The 25,286-nt window shown below is 39.3% G+C and overlaps 1 protein-coding gene across 2 annotated transcripts in view; it reads left to right on the top strand.

Moving 5' to 3' along the window:
• LOC121942392 (zeta-sarcoglycan) overlaps positions 1-25,286 on the top strand; it is a 404,536-nt gene that overhangs the window by 195,734 nt on the left and 183,516 nt on the right. For both annotated transcript variants that reach the window (XM_042485586.1, XM_042485585.1), the window contains exon 2: positions 16,005-16,214. In XM_042485586.1, the coding sequence (XP_042341520.1) occupies positions 16,005-16,214 (210 nt within the window). The remainder of the gene's footprint in view (positions 1-16,004; positions 16,215-25,286) is intronic.

Here is a 25,286-nt window from a genome sequence, read left to right as displayed (position 1 = left end):
TGCCTTTGCACTGACTTTTAGTGCAAATGTTGCTGTTGTGGGCAGTATGCATAACTTAACACTGTACTGTACATTTCAGTGCAGTAGTGTAGTTTAGTAATGGCTGGGCTTCTCAGACCTCACTTAAACTGTGTTCTGTGTGATCAGACTGCAGTCACATTAAAGCACAGGTGTAAATGCACCCAAAATGCATTGAGGACAGATTGTGATTTGATCTGCCAAACCAGTGCTGAAGGTGGTCAGACTCACACTGTGACCACAGTTAAAACAAATGTAAATGTGAGTTTTCAATCCACATACAACAACTACGTGGGCGGAAAGATATAATAGCTCAACTGTTCCAAACTAGCAAGGTAGCAGCCTTTAGCCATTTAGTAAGCTAAGCTGCTTGTAAGAGAGCTTATGGATATTCAAGACATTAATGAAACCAAGAGTCTGCTTTTATTTGGTCAGATAAAAGTATACAAGCAAAACTTGGAAATTCATATTGCAACTGAGCCTTTTTTTTAAGCAATGACTATTTAAATGGGGGAGAACAGCAACAACTATTGTTTGAGAATAACAGAGCAGTTAATTGTCAATCAGCTCTCACTTTGGACACAGCAGAAGCACCAGGTGTAAATCTAATCAGAGTAATTCATATCTACATACAACACGGGTATGAGATCTGTTTTAAATAGTATGTGAAGGCCGTTATATTGAGTAATTTCACAAAAACTTGAAAAACTAGAAAAAGGCTTAAATTAAGTTAGAGAACCATTAGAGGGGTAGGGTGGGTACCATGGACTCATGGACTCATGGGTGAGTCCATGAGTCCATTTTGGTACCAGACTATGAGTGTAGTGAGTTTATGTGGTAAGTAAGGTAAACAACAGTAAAGGTAAAGGCATGAGAAGACTACAAAATTAAGCAGCATCATGAAAAATAATAATATTAAAAAAGAATAGATTAAAGTGGCATGATATGGTGCAAAATTTTAGAAATGTTGCATGTTTGTGGGTGTCTTTGTGTCAACCGTTTGTGGAGGGCAGCTGCAAGTGAGGTTCATTTTTAACACACAGGCTTTTTTGTATTGTTAACTCATTTTGATAAGATAATTTGGGGTATTTTTTCTTTTACTTGATGGTGGCAGTAGATACAAGGACATGAATAATGGAGGAGAGATAGGTGCATGAGTTCTATTGCCATAATCCAGTATATATGACAGGTGTTTTAACCACTATGACACCAGGTAGACTTCCTTTAACTGCCAGTGTTAAAGAAGTAGTAGTAGTTGTAGTAGTAGTCATGTTTTTAGCAAGCGTGGGTGCATATGAAAACATGGTGGAATACTCAGATAAAGTTCATCCAGTATTTATGTTCTGTTTGGTGTTAAAGATAAGAAGATACTGTAAAACAAACTTTTAAAGTTAATATATTTCAAGAGTGAAAGATGTTGAAAGAGTAAGCACAAAAAAAGACATGGAAAAATAAGGCAAATGCACTGTATGCGTGGGTGTGGGGTGTGTGTGTGTGTGCGCGTGTGTGTTAATGTGTGCTGGGGGGTGGTGGTGATGATGGAGGAGGCCAGCTCACTGAGCAGGGTCATAAAGCCTGTGTGCTGATTCTGTCACCAGGAAAGATTTACACACACACACACACACGCACACACACATACATACACACACGAGCATGTGACGCACTTACAGCAGGCGTCCATCACATTTCTCACAGCGTGTCTGCCCTTGGAAATCGTCCCCCCCCTCCATGTGATTCCTTGCTGCATTTCCCTCTCTTAAGTGTCACTATCTCCTACACACACATAAACACAGGCGTCTATACCATTGTTCCACCCCCTCTAAGAAATAACACAGTAGGAGAGAGAGACAGATATTTTCTCGTCCTTTTTTCAAAGTCACAGCGCTTATCGTCTCTACTGTAACAACCCTCACACACACACACGCACACACACACACACAAAAATTCCTCAGTATAACTTCTGTTCCCGCTCTCACTTTCCGTCCTTTCTGCCGATCTTCTTGTTCTCAGGTCTGTAACTGAAGTATGACGTCCCTTGTTGAATCAGTGTCACCACATCACTAGCTTTATTTACACAGTGATTTAGCAGAGTGAAGACTTCCTCTGTGCGCCAAACATTTTGTAATAGGCTTTCAATACAAGAGTTGACTGCGTGTGACAGTGGAGATAGGAGTTGACATGTTTTTGTGGTTGAAAATGGGTTGCATAACTTAAAGGCCCGTATTTCTCAAGGATCTTTCCAAGCAGGTTACGTGTAAATAAAGTAGTAGATGACAGCATACGTCAGCCCTCAAAAGATGAATTTATTTAATGTGATTTATTTCTGTTGTTTTTGAGGTTCTACGTCACCTTTACAATAACGTGAGAGGGACTGTTATGTTAATCAGCGTTAACTGACTCCCACAGTGATAATGAAATTAACTCTTCCTTTTTTCCCATTTACTATAATTGGGAACTATTATATGCACTCAACTGAAAACTTCCAATTGTTTATTGAATCAAGCATTGATGTTTAATTGGGAAATATGTATTTCATGAATGATGAATCCCCTTTATGTTGTGTAATATTATGCAATACCACCTACATGCCACACCAGGAAACGGCACACTCACTCATCAGCTTTTGTTGTGAGTTTCAAAGAGCTGTAAAAACAAGGAAGGCTGCATCGCCAGCAAACTCTCTTTCCACAATGCTTTCCATCTATCTCTTCAGGAGGAGAAAAAACCCATGCTCGAGTCTTCTGTTGTTGTTGTTGGCTGTGTTAAACAGTGGCGGCTTTTTGATTGACAGATACTGACTCAGCGGGAGGCAGCATGCCAGAGAGAAGGAGAGGCAGGGAGGGTTGCTAGGAAAAAGAAGTCAATGATATTGGAAGAACAAGAATGGGACTGAATCTGAATTCAAGGGGAGAGAGAGAAACAAACATAATGACGGAGGGAGAGACAGAGAGAGGAGAGAAAGAAACTGCTAACCCCAGGAAGGTTTTACATCTATTTGAGGCAGCACTAAACAGCAGTGTTACTTTGCAGATCTTACTCACACAGAGCCACACATGATGACAAGCAATCTATTATCAGTTTGCCTTTTTATTTTATAGAGTCTCACTGCACTGCATACATGAATGTATATGACTCTGCAGATACTGTGCTAAAACATTTCAACCATTGTGTTGTTTCATGCCTAAGTGTAATACAGCATGAATTAGTATATGGTAGCAACAGGAGACTTGGATTGTTATGTCACTGTCGCTTATGTTCAGCTACTCTGTCTGCGCCCTCTGGGCTCTGAGAGTGTGGTGTAATTAATTAACCAAACAACATATATATGTCCCCATACCACTCTGAATGAATGGTCCAGCTCCAGAAATATAAAATCAATATTTGTGGCAGGCAGCCACAGATTAATGAATCTGTGGGAAACCCTGAAGTACGACACAATTATGTAAGGTTTTCACACCTATAGTGTGCGTATTTTGTGTACACAAGAAATATCTGGATGCAAAAGCTGCTAAATTAGCAAGAACTTCTGAGTGTGAGATGAGAGCTTAGTAGACATACTGAATTGCCCCACGGTGAACTGTATCTCTTCAGATTGTGCACCGGCTTGCCACAGTGGAGATGTTAATTCAGGCAAAAAGTTGTGAATATGCCACTTTATTAGGTTTTTAAGTTTTTTTCAGTTAAGAAAGTAACTATCTAGATTTCCAATATGTGGTCAGTTTGTAAATTTGCTACAACCTTTTTGGAGATGTAACAGCCGCTGGCTGGCTGTCAACAAATGATACAGTTAGGCTGCTTGAGTATGATTTAGTGTGATCTATTAATGATGGTTCATTTAGTTGGCAGTATGCAGGACAAGTTGAGTATGTAGTAGGCAGTGTGTTTGTATCAAAACACAGTCTCAGTGTGACTGTTCCAAACTACATAGCTGCAGTAAACAGAGGCTGGACCACAATACACCAGTGCACATCTAAGAAGCACATTTACAGGTTATGGTGTGCATTTTCTGTCAACTTGAGAAACAGTGTTGACAACCACATTCTCACAATATAAGACCAACAGTTGCTGCTTCAGCACCATGGAGAGCTCCTTACCGTCTAGCACTGTGTTACAATAGAGCTGTCCATGGTCCTGAAACACTGCTACAAACCAGCACTGGTTATGGTTACATACAGAATTTATCATTTTGACTTAGTGCACCATTCAAACTAGTACTGCAATTTAATATTAACCAAAGCAAAGTATCCATAATGAACATTTAGTTTAAGTTTTTGAAAAAAGACATAATGTTAAAATATTTTCTGCCTATTTTATTTACAATCAACCACACCACCTTACCCCCCTTTTTACCAGCAGTATATTTCAGTATATTTGGTTACAAAAATAGACGACATACAAACAGAAAATAATATTATGAATGTTCAGCTGTTGAAATGTCACAGTATGTCATGATGAATAGGCCATAGCATGTGGGGAACCAGTAAGTCTTTTCCAACTACAAATGAACAAGAGAGAAGCATGATGAATGTCAAGCCACCGTAACTAGAATTCATAGCTACGGCTCATCCAGGTACTGTACTGCTGAGTCCAGCCATCAGTCTCACTTTGTTCCTGCTAGCATTACAAAACTGTCATTCCTTAATAATTTACAGGCAGGTGGCAGCAGATATTGCAGAACAGACTGTATAAACTGGGATTGTAGGCTGTAGGTGTAGTGATATCATCATTTTGACAGGCAGGTAGAGACAATGTACTTTATATCCTTTCAAATATTTAAAAAAAGATGTACTTTCAAATGTGATGATGAGTTAGCGGGTACCTCAGTTTTTAAGAACACTATCGCTCAAAGCCTACACAGATTTGCGGGTAGGGATGTGTTTTTAGGTTAGATTTACCACTATACTGAGACTAAACTGACAGTAGGTGTAAGCATGTGCTTGCCAAAATGCAGCCAGACCTGCTGCTAGAAAGTGGCAAAAGATAGCAGTTTTCAACCATCAATTTTCAACCAATTTTGAGCAACCGAGCAATTCAAAAGCCCTTTCATCCTTCAGCCACCTACAAAGCCAAATGTCATTTACAACAGCATGTGATTGGATAATGCCATGAAATGACAACTTGCCCATGGTGGGGAAGCTTCCCTGCTCACCACATCTGGGACCAGTGCGTGCAGCGAACCTGCCAATCAAACATCAGCATCATGCTTCTATTTTTCCTTTGCTCTACCTACTTCCCCCCAGTCTTTATTGTGTATCTGTCTCTCGTCTGGCCTCTCCTGTCTTCCCTCTCCATTTCCATCATCCACTAATTAGTCTCGTGGGTCCTGGAAAAACGAAAGACATCATTGGACGGAGATAAATCTTGATGAAGACAAATGAGAACAACTTTTCACTCACGAGCCTCTATAAATAGAGGCAGTAGTAGAACGCAGCACCATAGCAGACTTCCAACAAATGAGATGAACAGGAGAGCACACTGATGAAGGAGACTGCACTCTTTAGAAAGACCGCAGTGTAGCTTGTTTGTTAAACAGCTTAAAAACATCCTGTCTTTAGTCAGGTGCCAAAGCATGAAGCCAAAAGTGTGTGGAAGTAGGGGTGGATGAATGGCTGTACAAAGCATCAAACTTCAGGAGAACTCAGGGCCTCCTTGCAACTCACCAACAGGCAACTTGCTTTACTTGAAACATGAAAGCAGTCGTCACTGGCCTTAACAAAGAAGCACCAGCATCTTTATACTTCCTGTGTTGAGTGGACGCTGGAGCGGTTTGCTGCCACGACTCACCAGTAACTCATCTTTGTAAAGTGTCCTTGAGTGTTGAGAAAGGCACACAAAATGTATTCTTTTTTATTATTATTATAAGCTTACTGTATCTGCTTTTTCTAGAAATTGGATTTTAAGTTTTATTATAAGGAGCATTAATGGCCTGTGTGAAAATTATAGTCAAATTATGGCGTATGACCAGAAGGGAAGTTATGCTCGCTCTGTTAGTGGTGGTGTTATGTGATTTTCTTTGCAGTTTGTTGTGTTAAGCTGGTCTGGCAGTGGAGCCTACGCATGCGTGCATGTGTTAATCCCACTGGATAGCTCACTGCGTTCATATGGCGATAACTACTGATATCGGGTCGGCTAGGATGTGGAAGCATAACACCCACCCTTCACTTCTCGCCTTGTTATCACTGTTTATGGAGTTAGCACCTCTAGCTGCTAGCTGTCAACTCAGCCACCTTCATGTTGAGAGCCATGTGCAGACAATTCATTTGTTCTGAATTTTAAATAGAGCCCCTTATAAAAGCAAAACAAAACAAAAATTATATGAAATATGGAACATGTGATAGGAATAGATAACAACAACAATAATAATAATAATAATACCAATAATAAAGATATAATGATAATAATAGTAATAATAATAATAGTAATTGTCACCAAAACGTGTGATAGGAATGAATAATAATAAAATAATAATAATAATAATAATAATAATAATAATAATAATAATAATAATAACAATATAATAATGATAGAAAGACATTACATGTACCAAATGCTTCTCATGAAAAGTCATAAAAGACATAAAGACATAATAAAACTGGCATGTAAAAAAACCCTACTAATTACTGCTTTTATTTTTGATATTTATTAATATATTTTATAGTTATAGTAGTCTAAAAAAACTGTCTGTCTGTTATTTTACTAGCCTGTTAATCCTTTTAGTATTGGGATAAGTATTAAGTCAAGTTGATTTTCAAGTCAATTTTATTCATAAAGCCTATTATCACAAATCACAATTTGCCTCAGAAGGATTTACAGCAACCCTTGTAACTGTGGTGTTTGGCCAGTGGCTGTCTCTGTAGTGTTTGTTGTCCTGCTGAAGGTCTTTTAGGCACAAAAGCCACCACACCCCATCCCAAAATACAGCGCCACAGGTCACAAGTAGACTTTTCCTTCATCAATTATCATACCTTTCTTCACTTTTTAAAAAAGAATCCCTGTGTTTCTTTGTTTACCGTCTCCTCTAATGCTGCTATCCTTTTGTTCTCACTGTCTGTTTGTTGCAGGTTGCAGGTAACAGCTGTTGTATTTTTGGCTTAGTTATAGTTTTGGCCTGTGTGTTGTGTGTGTGTAGTGTGTGTGTGTGTGTGTGTGTGTGTGTGTGTGTGTGTGTGTGTGTGTGTGTGTGTGTGTGTGTGTGTGTGTGTGTGTGTGTGTGTGTGTGAGAGAGAGAGCAAGAGGAGAGAGAGAGTGAGCAAGAGTTATCCTTTTAAGTCTTCTCTTTTTACACTAGGCCTGCAGCAGAACCTCGTAAATCTGTTGGAATAGTGAACGCCTCACCGCACAGGAGCCCTGTTTGTGTGTGCGTGCACCCGTGTGTGTTCAAGTGTGTACACTTGCTTTGTTTGTCGATGTTCCTGTGTGTGTTTGCTGGTGCATGTAGCTGCAGTGTGATTTTTCCTGTATATACGTGAGTTTGCTTGTTGCTTGTGTGTTTTTTTTTTTTTTTTTTGTGTTCATATGCGTTCAAATTTCTCGGACTGTGTGCATGAGTATGAGTGTAAGTGTGTGAGTGTGTGTGATCCATCCACTGGCTGAACACCTGAGTGCCCACAGTGACAGAGAGGGATGGCATGCTGTCCAAACCAACAACCTACAGCCAATACAGAGCTCTCCCATTTCGGTTGGCTTAGTGTTTTATCACACTGGCATACACACACACACACACACACACACACACAAGCACTCACACAAGCATGCACACACATGAAAAACAAATGTACATGTGTGGAAACACCAGCACTTTGCGGCATGTGTAAGTATTTGACATGAAATCCCTTGTTGAGTTTCCCGTCACGCAGACGCACACCTGCCTGTGTTTTGAATGTTGTTTTTCTTTGCGTACCTTAACATTTATCTGACCAAGGAATAGACTTTCTGAACATAGAAATATATGGTATGACACATTTTAATGTGGAACTTCCTGAAATATGATTTTTAAAGCAATGGAATATAGGGTCATGAAGGGGTATTTGTCTCTGAGAAACACTGAGGTGATTGTTATGTCACAGCCTGCTCTGAAGATTGGTGAGATTTTTACACCTCTCTGCTGGCAATTTGCTGAACTTTTCTTTTGCAAGCACTTCTCTCAGACTTGCTTTTTTTTTTTTTCAACTGCTGTTTTCAGATTGCTTCACATGTGTTCAACTAAATTCAGATCTGGACTTATTGCCGGCCACTTTGGAAGAGTCCAGTTTTGTTAGTGTTCTGAGTACTCTGTACTTTTAATGTATCGATGGGGAACAACTTGGTACCAAATGGAAATTTCTCCAGTCAAACAATACCTGCATTCGATCCTCTTTGCGTCTGGAGGCTGATCGTGGTCCATCCCAACCTGAGCCGCTACCGAGCTAGCTACACAGCAGCAGCAGCAGCTCACATCCAACACCATGCCAACAAACTCACACCATACCATCATACCATAACAGCCTGACTGTGTTGTTAATGAAAAAGCAGTGTGATACAAACAGTTAGTCCTGTCCTTGTGTGTGTGGCCAGGTGGACTCACAACTTTCCCCTGTGCAAAGCTCACACTTTGCAGCAGCATCAGTTTTGTCCCTTTGCAAACCAATGTGCAGTAGGCGATTTGTTATTTTGTAAAGGGAGGACATTACTAAATATAATAATACAGCAACAGCTATTTCTTAAAGTTGTAGTGGAGTTTTCGAAAGTTTATGAAGTTGAGTGGAGGTATATCTAAAAAAAAAAAGCAAAACCTAATTATCTTGAAAATATTTTAGGAGCCTTAAGTAGCATTTAATTATGTACTGAAATGATGGGAAAACCGTTGTAATTTAGGTTTGTTGTTGAGCATTTAGTTTTTCATTTGTTATAATCGGAGCACAGCAGGAGAATTACGTGAAATTTATGGAATAGAGATGAGTGCGAGAAAGAGAACACCGGTTGTTTCTTTGAATATCTGGGAGAGTCCTTGATCTTTAGGTAATATTTCAACACAATAATGTTTTTAACAAATATGTGGAGATAAAAAAAGAAGCTGGGCCTTTGAGCCTGTGGATTTTTCACCAAACTATTTCCAACCAGTTAATAAGTATATAAAGGGAACATCCAACACTCATTACTCAAAAGAAAATAAGCAACATTGCTTTCTTTAGAACCAGTGCTCCCAAGGTGCAGTGATTTGTCACATCATTTATTACATTGCTTTTTCAATTGCTAAATTTTTTGTCTACATTCTGTTTGCCCTTAAAAATGTAAGACTGATTTCTCTGCTGTGATTGCTCCCTGTCTGTTTAATATAATATATCCTATCTGTCCCACGTTTGGAAGTAGTGTCACATAACAGCCTGAGTGAATAAAACCGCAGGATTCACTTAATATTACCTGCATTTTCTATAATATGCTGAAAAAAAAGGTCAGATTTGAAGAAAGTATCGAATATCGATGCAAAGTGCTAGCTTCCTCCACCTTAAATCTGCAAATATCATGTTAACTCTTAAAAAAACCCACTGTGGTTGATCTTTACCACTCAGCTATGTATAGTAAATGCTCTCCTTGGGAGCTCGCATTAAAGAGGGCGATAGAAAGAGAAACACAGAGAGAATGTCAAGGCCATCAGACGTGGAGCGATATTGAAGTGGTGGTATTGATTGAGTATAAGCAGATGAGAGGAGAGCCGGACCGTGTGATGCTGGCTGACAGATACATTGGATCGCCCCCAGCGCTGCACATATAGCAGCAGCACCAATCGGCCGTGCGCGCATACTGATTACACTTTGATACGCATTTCAGCTATGAAGTGCAATCTTAAACTGTCTGACTTTATGTCTACAGGTCCGTCCATCCCTCCTGTTATTCATTATCCACCCATGCGTCCATGTCAAATTCATCCACATCCACCCGTCTGTCATTTTTTCAGGCTTTCACATAGATTATCCAGCAGCGCAAGTGTAGACTATCTCTGTTCCCACTCTTCTCGCCTCCCGCCTTTATTTGCAGCGTCCTCTGAGCTGAATCTGACTTGACACATACTTCACATCCCACATGCATTAACAGTCATTTAGTTACATAATTTGGGAGGATGACACTGCATCGGTGTGTGATCTTTATGAAATGTCTATGTCTATGTCTGTCTATCAAAAGACGGAAATGACCATGGAAATGAAATCACAGCAGGTGGCTGAAACACTATTTATTATGAAGTTTTACATTGCCCTCACTATAATGATGTCCAGAGTCATATTGCTTCCAGCTCGAACCAAATCACCATCTCTTATCCATTGCAAAGAATCCATCTGACTCAACATATTAGAGGAAATGTGTGATTGATTTCTCCCAATTTGAATTTGAGTGGATAAGTAAAAGACAACATGCAAGCTTTTATCATATTTATTTTTCTCCCTTCACATCTTTTCTCCCCATTTCCCATTTGCCTCTTCCGTCTTCCCCCTGCACTTCTTCTTCTCCTCTCATCTTCTCGCCATCTGATCCTCAAAGTAAAGGGCTGAGCTTCAGTGTGGTGTGATGTGGGGATACCGTGTGCGAGCGTGATAGCGTGTACTTATCTGGGTTTGTCGTACAGATGCATGTTCACTTCCTCACGTTGGAAGACATTTTGGTCTTAAATGTGATTTCAGGGGCTTTTTTGTATGTGCTAACCCAAACCCTAACCCTAACATTTTAGAGTTTCACATAGACAGGCAAATTATTGTGGGGGGTAAAAAAAAAAAAAATACCGTAAGTTATTATTTTGTATTTGTGGTTATTTGTCGTTTGATCTGGAGGTCACAGTTTACCAACCTCTACGTATCACCAAAAAAGAGAACTCATGCCACCTGTATATAATTTGACCACGGCCGATGGTGTGCTGTAGAGGTTACCATGGTGGTGTGGCTGTCGAAGCTGTTGTTTTTACGGCCGTCAAGACATTATGATGTTAATAAAGTTGGGTCATGCTGTGCAGGGCCTCCAGGCTGTGGTGCGCCATGGGATTGATTGATGACTCTTTTGTCAGTTCAATCTAAGAAATGCATTGGGGGGGGGGGCGGTAGGACAGAGTAGGGAGGGAGGGAAAGGAGGACAACAAAATGGCTAAAGAAAAGAGAGCAGAAAGAAGGAAAGACATAAGGCGAGCGAGGGAAGCAGGAGCAGAAGAAATGAGAGAAAAAGGAGAGAAGTTAAGATAGAGAAAAACGATGGATGGTTAATGGGTACCGGGGAGAGGGCAAGGACAGAAAGATGCTTTAGATCTGAATTAAGAGGGAGGGAAATGACTGAAGAGTTTGAGAAATGTCAAAGTTTGAAGAAAAGAAGAATGAAGGGAAAGGAAGAGTGAAAGGATAAAGGCCAGGGAAAGAGTGCTATACAAGCAAAGGGTGACAGAGGGCATGAAGTGGGGCATTTTCTGTGACAAAAGGCTGTGAAAAAGTATGACGAACACACGATTGGGGAACTATGGGGGTGGAAAAAATTCTATTTTGTCAAGACGCTGAGTTGGATTGATAACCATGCATAGCTGTGAGTGAAATGAGACACAAGGCACAAATATACACGCTAGGCAGCAATGAATGAGTCAGTGACAGCATGAGTGGAGCTGCAAATCACTGAGTAATTGAGTTATTGAAAAAGTCACAAAAGTGACCAAATTCTAGAAGTCACACTGAATTATGTAATCCAGTTAAATTTGTAGATATTTATTAATATTTAACAATTTCCCTACCAGGGTATTATTTTTAAGTTGTCAGCCACCGCCAGCATTTTTTACCATATTCACAAATCGTTCCCCTCAGACCTCCAGAAATATTTTGTTCTTGGAATATGTAAACAATGAATATATCAAAATAAAGAACACATTTTCTGTTTTTACACACACACACATATATATATTTTTGGGCTCTTCCATTCTTTTTTTTTACCACTTGAATTTGTGCATTTTCCTGGAAAAAAATCTTGGACAAAAAGCTAAGAAAAATGCATTTGTGTCAAAAACAGTCATTTTCAAGCACAAAATCGATTTTATACTTAGTTTGTCTCTCACTTCCTTATGTCAACTTTAATTGTATAGAAATGACAACAGTAATAATGAAACTGATGTTCTGTTGAAAGTGTTGTGGAACATTCCCCAAAATGTTAGGGGGCATCACAACCATTACAATAGCCCATAAGCAATGGCTTTTTTTTTTTTTTTACAAACTTTGCATATCAACATATCTTTGTGTTTTTTTGGAAGCTTGCAGGAATCATACATTCAGATATCAATTCATATTTTCAACACAACCATAGAAATTCACTACGAATGAACTCCTCCTGCCTGTCACACCGTCTGCACAGGGGACAGGAGGAGAGAGACCCTGGGCTTGAGGGAGGAAGAGCCGTGCACTGCGGTAACTCTGAGTGGGGAATATATTACAATATAATTCTCTCTTTTACCCCAATGATATGAATACGTTGCTACATTTGTCCCTCGTTGCTTTTGAAAAATTAGGTTGATGAGAGCATCTGAAAATTCTGTAAACGTAGCAAGAAAGTTGCCAAATTATGTCTGCTCATTGCATTTTCCAGCTTCTTTGCCTGGTTTTGATCATTCTTATTCTCGGGAGAAAAATTAAATGAAACAACAACGTATAGGTTTTTGTGTACATTGGTTCCTTGGCTGTTTCACATTCTTGTCCTTGAGAAACCACACACACACACACACACACACACACACACACAGACATATGCATACACCTATTGATTCATGCTGTTAATACATGCAGGAAAAAAATGATTAGCATTCTGGGGCACCACAGAAAACTCCAGGACGCACCGCAAACATGACAGCACACAGGTACACACACACACACACACACACACACTCTCCTATTGATTCACGCTGAATGCTGAGATACAATTATCACCAGCCCATTCCAATGCTCTATGCCTAGGCAATACTATTGATTCATATGCATTGTATCTGCACAGACTGAACAGATGCACCCAAAAAGTGCAACAGATGAACCAGCTGAGAATATTGCAGACGGATTTTCTGTGTTAAAAGCGAAAACAACATCAATACATTTTCCCACATTAAGCCCTTTCCAGTTGGCATTAATATGGGTGTCATATCCAGCTTTTGCCTCGATAAAATTAATTGGATTGCATTGAGACCAAATATGAAATACATATTTAGTATGCACATTAAAAGCAGCTTCATCTTTTCTTTGCCAAAAAAGCAGATTGCGATATATCCATCATATCCTTTCATCACCTCCTTCAGATTCAATATGAAATGCTGTCTTGTCCTCCAGCACTTTAAAAGTTTGAACAAATGCTCCACATAGACTCATTGAATCCACTCTTCAAAGTTAATGCAGCCAAACGTGTTTCTGTGTATATGCAGAGATGTTTTGGCTGATTGAGTCTTCATTGCATCCTGGGTGGATTTTCCCTTGGATTTTAATGTGTTTTTGCTCTGTCTTATCAAAGTTCAGTCACGCAGTATCTCTTGTTGATTCAGGTGGAAAATGGCTCCTGAAGTGTAAAAGAAAACACACCACTGAGACTGCTGTTAATGTAGTGAGAACACAAGCTTTTAGTTAATTATTCTTGGTCTCAGTTTGCCTAAAAAGTTTTTTGCAAAGTAAAATGCTGTTAATGTAATCAAAGATATTGAGTTTTTACTTGTTGTTTTTTAAGATAGGGCCATGAAGTGAGTCAAAGTGATACATTTATAATGTCACTTCAAGATGGGCAAAACTTTAGTATCTGCTCTCATGTTACATACTGAACAAAAAACACAACACACTTGTTTTTTTCTCCCATTTTCACAGACTTTTTTCATGCACTCAACAGATATAATCCTCAAATTTTGATTGCAAAGTTGTTAAAATATGAGCTGTTCTCCTTTTCTCAAATAATCCATTTACCTCAGAAGTGTGGCAAATCAAGATGCTGATTAAACAGCGTCATTACTACAGAGGTCACATCACACAACACAAGGCTAAATATGTTTAAAGTTTTGAGGGAGCATGCCATTGGCATGCTGGCTGCAAAATGTCCACCAAAGCTGTTGCCCATGAACTGAATGTTCATTTCACTACCCTAAGCCATCTCCCATGTTGTGCCCTTGAATTTGGCAGTACATCCAACCAACCTCACAGCCACAGACGACATGTAGCCACACCAGCTCTGGACCTCCACATCTAGCATCTTTACCTTTAAGATCAGTTGAGACCAGTAACTTTCAGAGCTGAGACAACAATTGGTTTGTACAGCTGAAGAATTTCTGCACAAACTGTCTCAGCAAAGCTCATCTAAATGCTCATTGTCCTCACCGGGGTCATGATGTGACATCAATTCATCATCATAATCGACTTGTGCAGTTGTGAGGCTGGTTGGATGTACTGCCAAATTAACAGAAATGACATTAGAGACATATTATGGTAGTGAAATAATCAGAGTTCAATCAAGTTCATGTGTAACAGCTGTAGTGGACATTCCTGCGGTTAGCATGCCAATGGCATTCTCCCTCAAAACTTTGGACATCTCAGGCATTGTGTTGTGTGATCAAACTGCGCATTTAAGAGTAGCTCGGAGAGAAATCTATCTGAAAAATGGGTGCCAAAACAAAAGTATTGTGTTTTAAATTTTTGTTCAGTGTATATTACCACAATCTCTATATACATCAATCTCAAAACTCCTTACATCAGTGAATTTTTCAAGGTTTTGAAGGTGTTTATGTGTTGTCATAACATCAATATCTCAATAAGACCTTTGGCTTTGCGTTCTGTGTATGAGAAACAGGACCCATGTGGAGGCAGAGATTACAGATTGATATTTGCTTCTGAGACTCTTCCACTGAAAAGCCAACAAAAGTTGAACAGGCCAAGTCTGCATTTTCTTTTCTTTTTTTTTTTCTGCAGGCAAAGCAGGAGTCAGCATTTTTGTTTCCCATCAAGGCTTGTTGGTATCATCATGTGAGACTATATGGAGAAAAAAAGCATTGCAGGAGGGAAAAAAAATCAACAGTCAGTGAGGTGTTAAGGTCATGCAGCCTCAGCAAATAAAGACATAATGTGTGTGTGAGAGAGAGACTGATAAAAAGGGAGAGAGGTGCAGAAGCAAGATAGGAAGTGAATTAGGGAGAGAGAGAGGGAGAATTTGAGGTAGAGAGAGCAAGCTGAAGAGACTGAGAGAGAGTTAGAAAGTCAGAGATGGACAGAGATAGTAGTGCCTTGCAGCTAGTGTCCATATCTCTTGCCACCAATGACTCCTCCTGCTGCACTACAACTAATGGACTCTGTCCTCCTCTGCTGTCTTATCTGCCCCTTCTCACTCTTTCTCTCTCTCTCGCTCTCCATCCTCCCATTCTATCTCTTACTACTCGATGCTGTGCTATCTCTGCACTTTACCGTTCCACCACTATCTCATTTTTATCATGCTTCGGTCTTTCTCTCTTTTACGCTCTGCCCTGCTCTCTTACTTCCAAACTCTGTCTCTTTCCCTCTCTTTTCTATGTTGTTGTGCTCCCCCTCTTTATTTTTACCTGTATATTTTCACCTGGTTAATGCTGCTTCCATCTGCCCCACCACCATGACCAAAAGCCCAAAAAGTTCACTCTCTGCTCTCTCTGCCTTATCGTTGTCTGCACTGCTCGGATGAAAAAGGGGAGGAATAAACATGGCATTTCTATCTTCTTTCTCTCTTTTAGGCCTCGAAATCATGTGATGCTTGTCTAGTATCTGCACCCAGCAGATTTTCGCTCAAGTATCAAGTGAGAAATGAAAAGAGAGAAGAGATGTTTTTGGTTGAAGCCACTGTGTAGCTTCATTTGACAAGTGGCAACAATTCAGATGACTCCAGCCTCTGTTTTCCGAATCAATCAATTATTTCAGCAAAAGTATTCCCTTAAAACTTAAGTACAGATAAAATTCTATGAGAAATAAAAAGTTGAAACCAACATATATTCTTCATATTTGTGTCCTTTTCAGATGACCCAGGAGCAGTATATCCTTGCAGCACAGCCCAACCCACTCCACCAGCGGGGGGCGTCAGTGTGCGGTGCCCAGGTTTACCCAGCGGTGGGAATCTATGGTTGGAGGAAGAGATGCTTGTACTTCTTCATTCTCCTCCTCCTCGTCACCATGATCGTCAACCTGGCACTGACCATCTGGATCCTCAAAGTCATGAACTTCACTCCGGTAAGAGCCATGTTTGCGTGTGTGTGTGTGTGTGTGTATGTTATTGAAATGTCACAGTGTTATATGGTTTTTCTGTTTATGTGGGAGTTTTATATGAAAGCTATAAGAGGTGGTTTAAAAGGATGGCTGTAATGTAATGCAACATGAGAGGGACGATAAAATCAACAAAGGTTCAACCAAAGTGCATGTGTGTGCGTCATCACACACCTACAATACACATATGCATGTGTGTATACTATAGTTGAACTAATATATCAAGTGGTTGACCTTTTTATTTAAAACAGTTTCATTGGAATAGTGATTTATCCATTTGCATGTTTGCAGTAGTACTGTCAGTACACTGATGCGTCATTCAGTAGATTTTTTCCAAAGACTGGGCGGGGAGCTCTGAGCTGTAACACCACACTGCGATGACAGAGCTGGTTGACACAGAGCAAAGTTTCCCTTTTATATTTAATGCTTACGTTTTTTAACATAAACCCTCTCTATAATGTTGTGAATCTTGTCCGATTTAGGACTTGACTTCCATGACAAGATTTGTCTAAAGTTATTTGTTCAACAAGGTGAGGTTGCAGTTGATACTGCCACGCCTCTTTGCCCCACCACTAAAGGTCATTTTGTTTAGGTTTAAATGATAAGAACCTTGAGCGGATGTGTGAATTATTCCCCTTTCTGTCAAGAGGAAAAACGTAGAAATAATGTAACATATATTAGAGCCTCATAACTTCAGACGGTAGCTGTTGATTTTCTGTTTCCTACTGACAGTTGAGAATTTGTCTTTTTAAAACATTTGTTTTTAATTAAGTGACATCTTTTGTCTATTCAACATAATTGAACTTCAACATCTGCAGTGCCGGCAGTGACAAAGCATCAGACTCTTTTTCTTTTTTTTTGGTATTATGTCATACAATTAACTTTTGTAACAATGTGTATCACACAGTATGTGTTGCTTTGAAAGGCAGATAAAGGACATATTGGTTGTGTAGTTTGATGGTCTTGGCTCAGACAGGTGGATAAAGGACATTTGCGGTGGCACTAAAATGAGCTGAATCACTCCAAATATTCCAAACTTAACTCAAACCTCTCTTAATTCTTTGGCCTTTAATGTGGCTGACATGGGTTTTTATGCTCTAGTGCTCTAATTTTGTGATTTTAACTGTGTCCTTATTTTCATTATGTTTTGCTATTGCTTTTGATGTCCAGGCTGTGCCTCCCCTCTCTGTGCCAGCAGCTTTTTGGGAAGCACTTTGAGATACAGTGATTTTGAGCTTTCAGCATGCCAATTAAGTACATTTGACATGACTGATTGGGGGTACAGCCAGTGAAGCAGCAAGAGCCACTGTAGGAAATACTAAATAGGTGTTGTGATAGTCATACTGAACACTAGAACAAAATAGAAACAACAGGCACGTTTGGGCCAAAATATGTCTAGTAAGTGCTAGCCTCTGTATGTGTTTATACGTCTCTTTTCAACCTAGACATTCTGAGCATGTCATCCAGGGGTAACAGCGCCGATCGTCCAATATCCCATATTGCCTTGGGGCTGAAGGAACTACACTGTGATAGTATATATGCAAATGAGACAGAATCTGACCCCAGCGAACCTCTGGTAAAGCCTCCCCACATCATGCCTTATGTTTCAATAAGGGGCTTCACAATATATAGAGAGAGGTGGGGGGAAAGGAGGAGGAAGACAGCTAAATATGCCTGAGGGGAGGCAGCCAGCACTGAGCATGAAAGAGCAGAAGATATTTCAAAGGCTTTATACTGTGTGTGAAAAGCAGAGACTGTGTGAGGGACCAGGAGACAGGATGAGTTATAAAGGCAGGGATGGAGTTAAAAAAATATAAAAGTGCATAGAAGTACCGTATTAAAGTAAACTGTTTTTGTTTTAAGTGAGTATGTGTGATACATGAAACAGAAATAATTAAAAGCTACCAAAAAGAATAAGGCCCATGCATTATTATGCCCCTGTACAGATAATTTAGTTTTTAGCAAGAAACTTGAATAATACAGTTGTTTGTTTGAGAAATTTGTTTCTCAGTAAAAAAAAAAAAAAAAAAAAAAAAAAAAGGGATAATAGAGATGGAATTACGACCTATTTTAATGTCCTGTCATGAGCTCTAATCATTTTATAATACATAATTAAACTACTGAATTCAATATTTTTCAAAGTAAATATTAAAATTAAAATAAAATAATAAAATAATTTATTTCCTAATCACTAAAAACATGACTGAAAGTGACTGTAAAATCAGTTCTGTTAGAAACGTATTGTTGCCTCGTCTTTCCACCAAATAATAGAAAAGTATCGATAGTGGTATCGATAATGAATCGGATTGTTAAGGAGTCTCGATAATGGTATCAGTATCTATAAAAATGAACGATTCCCGTCCCTAGTCAAAAGTCAAGGTTACTGTGACTGTGTGTCATTCTCATTTTTGTAGACGTAGTATCTTGAGAAGGGAGTTTCCTCAAATTTCACCCACATGTCTACATTTGTCAGGAATGGACTGATTAGAATTTGGAGGTCAAAGGTCAAAAACTAAGGTCACTGTGAAATCACAAAACATTTTTTGGCCACAACTCTAGAATTCATACACTAATTGTTACAAAATTTCACACAAATAACTAATAGGGTAATATGATGAATTGATAATATTATATATCTAATACATCTATAAAACATCACCTTCCCTGTAACATAGTTTTATTCTGCAAAAACACTTTTCTGGCCGTTATTCAGCCTCATAATTCAGGAACAGAGGGGGGACATTTGATCAGATACTGAATTGGTGACACTAATCTTGGGTGCTCCGCTTGAAACTGTGCTGATTGTATAGATCTTCTGTGCTGCCAGGGGAGAGTTGTGTGTGAAGCATCCGTGTTTTCACAGACATAATTGTAAACTGTTAGTGCAGCTTTACCGGTTTGCAGGGGCATAAAACCACAAGGTGGAAATTCCTTTTCATAAATGCACCAATCTTGCAATCTCAAAAAACATAAACTTTGCTAGATGAAGAATTTAATGATAAGCACTTCTGTCTCTTCCTTGGATTCATCAGAATTCATCGTCGGTGAAAAGTAAGGGAGTGGAGGCCAGAGTGATTGATGGGTTTATAAGTGTGCGCATCCCATCTCATACTGGTAATCATCTTTAATATTTCTATGATTTAATCTTGAAAACATCTTTTTCTAATCTGAATAAAGTGGTTTTTATCACATGAAAAATGATTTCAAATGCAGGAAGGACTTAAGGTATAATAATAAAGCAGTGAGAGCTGGTTGATTATTTAATGAGTAACAAAATATGAGAAGTACTGTATTTCCATGGAAATACACACGTTTGTTCATTTTAGTTGCAATAAGTGAGATATGAGCGTGTGAAAAAGAATCAAATAACGATAGTATCCATTAAGCCTGCAAATGTGAAAATTGACTTCTGCAATGGCAAAAAGAGCAGAGTCGTGATGTTGTAGTTTTTTTGACACACATATAGAACAACATAAAGTCCAAAGGGAAAGGGAAAAGGGAAAAAAAGAAATGTGTCAGGGCAGGTAGAGGAGCCTTGGGCTAATAAAGTAGACCTCCCCTAAACTTGAGGGGAAAAAAAACAAACAATAAAAAAGAGTAATATAAAAATAATAATAAACTGACATAATTTTGAAAAAAAAAAAATAGATAATGACAACAAAAGGCATGCTGAGCGCAAAAACTGTCCAATCAGTGGACTACAATCTACAAAAAAAACAGAAATACAGAAAACACAATGCACGATAAAAGGCACTGTTTGTGATGCTGAAGAAAATATTGAAAACAATGCAAAATGACCTCTCTCTTGGCTCTCTTGTCAGCTCACAGACTTTAAACTGGAAACTTGAAATAAGTTTTGCACAGATTAATATCCTGTGTGTTATCCTGCAACACCTTCTCTTCTGTCGCCCAGCTTAATCTAGTTCCCAGCAGCGGCACATGGCGATGTCCGATAGAGAGTAGCTGGTGGAGCAGAGATCAGTATGGTCGACATAGAGGGGAAAAACAAAGTAAAACTACTACTAAAAAAGCAGCAGGATGAGCAGAGAAGGATTAAGAAAGTCTGAATTGCCAGGGAGGCCTGGAAAAAGGAACGACATGGGGTGGGGATGATGTGTTGAAGAAGAGAGTAATGAGTTTAGGAAAGATCAGAGAGGGTTGACAGTGTTGAGTAAGTGTGGGTCTATATGAGTTTTAGATAGTATCTGAACATCCATGCTGAGCTTCTCCCTCCTGTCCTCCACCGATTAGGTCCTCAGAGACCTGAAGAGGTGGCTATTTCACCGTCTCATGGAGGGGGAGTCAGTAGATGTAGTTGTAGTTGTGTGAGTGCCTATCACCAAAAAAAAAAAAAGTTTCCTCTACAAAAAAACCTGTAGACTGCATTTGTAGGCAACATGAGATAGAAAATATACAGTATTTACGAGAGCAACACTATCCCTTTATAGCTCAGAGTAAGTGTCCCAAATACCCAAAGTAAAAATAAAAGTGGAAAACACTGTTAGGTGCTCTGTATGTCATACGACAGTGATGCAAGTGGTCATTTAAGCTTCTATCAGAGTTTTTGAACCCACTTTGACCCCACACTGGCTGCTACACATGTTAAACAGGCATGCAGTACTTTTTCAGTATACACATATGGTGATTTTTGATGGAAACTTCATCGAAAATGTCACATAGCACCTATATTAGCATTTCAAAGAGTGTTTACAGTTTGTGTTTGACTGCATTAAAACTGAGAAAAACGAAGAAAAGATCACAAGATTGAGAATAGCGGTGTTGCTTAAAATACTCCCATTACAGAGTTTTTCCTAATAATTCAGCAGCTGACATAATTAGGATTTCTGGTGGATAGTAAGCAATGAAACCGTGGTGATCTAATCTTGAAAATTAAATCTTAAAAATTGTGGCTTCATTGGCGTGTAATCTGTTAGCCACATAACCATCAGCTAACAAAACAAACAGTAACGTCGGCCTTAAGACCAAATGTCATGGTAGCTTTCCTGGTTGACAAACAGTTGCATGGACAGGAACGTTCACAATGTGATTTCATTCAAGCCTGAATGACATTCATCAGTTCTCTGTTTTATCAATCTCCCTCGGCTTGTTTGCGTTTGTATGTCCCGTGTGATCATGGTGATGTATACACCTCTCTTGATGCTGAAATCTAGCAGCGGATCAGGCATATCTGCCGGCTACAATAACTGTCAAATGGTTTGCAGACTGCGCTTTTTTCTGGTGCACCACAGGCGTATGCCGGCGTGCTAATGGTTCGAACCCACTCAGGCAGATACGTTGATCGCTAGTGATTGGTTGGGGAAAATCAAATTTCCCTCCGCCACAGAAATCAGTCAGGGTGGAGGCAATGTCAGACTGTAGATGGAAGCAGAGTGAAACAAGTCGACAATTCTCACTCTGATATCAGGCAAAATAATTGCTGGAACAGAGCCAACATTCATTTTTATTAGTTCCAACTGTGTGCTCTGATGATAGCAAAGTTATCAAAATTCAGGTTGGTAAGATTTATCCTGAAGGCAAAACAACATGAAAAGCAGAAGATTGGTGGATTTTGACAAGCAGCAACAAATAAAACAATCCGATAAAAAAACAAAACAAAACAGGTGATGCTCATCAAGCACGTCAGTTAAATCCGAAATATAAAGAAGGCTTGTGTTTGTCATTTAAACAGCAGAACCCGAAGAGTGATCATGTTCGGGATAACATTATTGCAATATTCAACTTGGCCCCGTTGTCCTTTTCCCTCGTTACATTATGATTCTGTATCTTTTAAGATGAGAAGGGGCAAAGCATACTTTTATCTGGAGACTTGTGATGTGCACAGTGCAGAGCAAACTACTGCAGACTGAAAGCATCAGTCTTGTTATCATGTATTGAACATCATGATTAATTGACCGAAGTTCCTTGGAGACATCTAATTGAGCATTCACACACGAATACAAAAAAGGCAGGCTGTCTCTCGCCTTTCACTCTCACTATCTGCATCTTTTGGGCATGTTTGTGCTCAGCACATAATTAACATATTCAGATCAAATTGCACAATTGGGCTCTCATTTGCACTTCGCTGCACGTTTGTTTTGCGCTGCAATCAACGCAAGTATATTTGTTTAATCTGAGGTGTTAGTCTTCTCAATTTCCTGTTGCTGTGCTGCTTGTGCCGCTTTGCATCCTCACGCCACTGATGCACGGGCCTTGCATTGTACATTTCCATCAGAAACGTACACGTGAACACAACTATATCTCATTGTTATCAGTCTTAACTTGAAGGCAAAAAGCATCAAAAAAGAGAATCTCTCACTCCTACAAACACACACTTCTTCATCATTTTCTCATTTCAAATCTGGTGATAGGGAGTTGTAGCTTCTGCGGCTCCAAGATTGTCATTTCCATTTATCGTCATTCAAATCACGTCGAAGTGGCTGCAGCATAATGAAGGCCTTTCTCAAACTTTTTGTTTTGTTTGGAGTTGCCAGATGCGATTCTCATTGTGATGGTGTGGGGAGAAAAAGAGATTTGCTTTTGAAGCGACAGCTTTGGCAGTAAATTGGAGAGGAGGGACTTGTGGGGATAGGAGTTTACGTGTGTGTGACAGACAAAAATAGAGGGAAACAGAGAGAAAGTATACCTGTACAGTATGTGCCAGCAATTATTCAGCAATTGTTCATGCTGATTCGTGTGTGTGTGTGTGTTCCGATGTGTGTACCTTTCCAACTTGTGTGTACCCACATTTGTGTTTTTGTGTGCGTGCCCCCTCCCGTGAGTCCTTTGGGCTTTCACTGCAGAGAAATTCAATTTCAGTTGTCACTCACCAATCAGCCTGCCTAATTCCTGGTCTGGACTAGACTCTGGTGTGTGGGTACGTGTGTGTGTGTGTGTGTGTGTGTCATAGTGTGCAATTTGTTCAATGTGTGTTTCTCATCTCAGTACCTGCGTAATCCGCAAGGTTGTGTCTCTTCATAACACGGTTTGTAGTGCGCTGCTCTGCATGCCGGCATAATGGCCTCTTCCAAAATTTGCATAACATTTTTTGAAAGCTGCTCTTGTACACTGAAGTCATAAACCAGATGTGATTTATCAACATTCAGAATTTTATTTCCACCACAATGAACTCTGCCTTCACGAACACAATATGGGTGTCAAAATGTCCTCAGTGCTTATGATGGTAAAAAAGCAGTTTCAGTCTTTATAGCACTATTTAAAAACTCCGATGAGGAGACGTGTTTAACTTTGCACACTTTTAATTTTTAACCACATCAAACTGATAAATACCACATCAAAGAGATTAATGGTAGAAGAACAACAATAAAGCTGCCATTTGTCCTCAGCATTCGCACACAAAGATGACGACTATAAACTTTTACTGGCAGTCAGTGATTGTGCTTTCTTTAATTTTTCAGTCCTGATTGGCTGCCAATCAGAGGGGGCATAAAGTAAAGCTTTATTTTTTGGTACTTTTGAGATGTTGTTAAAACAGCAATCAGAAAATCAATAAAAATGACCGACATTAATTAGAGATGGGGTTATGGCTGCATAAAATAGGGTTGCAACAGGGGAATGCAACAGGAATAAAAACAAAACAGCTTATGAGTAGCTCATAAAACAGAGGCAAGACAAACACTTAGAGTTTGTGCTAATTACTACAGGTCAGTGTTTTCTTGTGGTTTCTCATAGGTTTCTATAAAAATGAGCAAAAGCTCTTTAATCCACTAATCCACTTTGAATTTTAGAATATATATATATATATATATATGTATGTATGTATGTATATATGTATATATGTATATATATAATTAACTTTTTATGGGCTTCATACCACACCTACAGTAATTTAAAACAATCTCAAACTTACTGTGTGCCAAAAATTCTTACATTACTGAGCTGGCGGGTAGCAGCAAACAGTGCTAATTCCAAAAACAGCTATGATCAACACAGACAGCTCCTATATATACAGTGTTAACCATGGAGAAAGCCGATATCAGTGGTGACTGCAGCAATAGCGTGGTGCAAAGCGGCGGGTGCTAGTCAGTAGGATACACGCATGTATTAGCATGCACATGCATACCACAACAAACCACAGAAAAACTTGGATTAAAACATACACAGAGGAAATATGCCTTCATTCTTCATTCTCAGGATGCCATTTCTCCACTATATCTTTACAAAGTGATTTGCTGCTGTATTAAAGCTCTGAATGTCACAAACAGAACCTTTAAGCCTCACATGCTGGAGTCATATAGGTTTATTGAGATATAGCATAAATATGTGCAAACGTGTACTTGATTGCTGTGGGAAGAAGGGAAGACAAGACACAGAGTGAGTAGGATTGTAAGCATGCTCGCAGGCTAACATCAATATACTTCAAGCTTCAAATTATACAGCCTCTTATCAAACACTCTACTTTCATTAACCTCTCTTTCTGTTCTTACTCTCACTGCACCCAAGAAACAGTTCTCTCTCTCCTGTGTTTAGTATTTCACCACACAGTTACATGAATGAGTAGAAGAGCACTCGGAGAGCGTAGACCTCGACCAAGGCCAGAAGTCCAGGATTCTGTACTATGCAGATCTGCAAGCGTGACCGCTATATATGTATGAATGTGGATTTTGACATAGAATCATCATATTTCTACAATTGACTGTTTTGTCGCTATTTAACTGTACTACCATACTGGATTTTAAGATGTATTAGATTTCTTTACAGGGCCAAATGCCCTATCTCGCAATGTTAATGAAAGTGAAAAATAATGTGTATATGTGGCTTCTGATTTGGATTAACTCCAAATTGTAGCGGCCCATGCTTCACCCTTCCACCAGGTTTTTCTGAATATTGGGCCAGCATTTCTTCCATAATCCTGCTGACCAACAAACAGACAAACAAACCCTTCCTGAAGGCATAACCTCCTTGGTAAAGGTAAAGGTAAATATATAATTCAGTCAGATTGAACAAGGACAGCACCTTCACCCAGCCGCCTGCCTGCTCCTACGAGCTCATCTTTATGTATGAATACCCAGTTTTCTTGGA

The sequence above is a fragment of the Plectropomus leopardus genome, chromosome 4 (genome assembly GCF_008729295.1).
Source record: "Plectropomus leopardus isolate mb chromosome 4, YSFRI_Pleo_2.0, whole genome shotgun sequence".
NCBI classification, from domain to species: domain Eukaryota; kingdom Metazoa; phylum Chordata; class Actinopteri; order Perciformes; family Serranidae; genus Plectropomus; species Plectropomus leopardus.
This window is presented reverse-complemented; position numbering and strand designations above follow the sequence as displayed.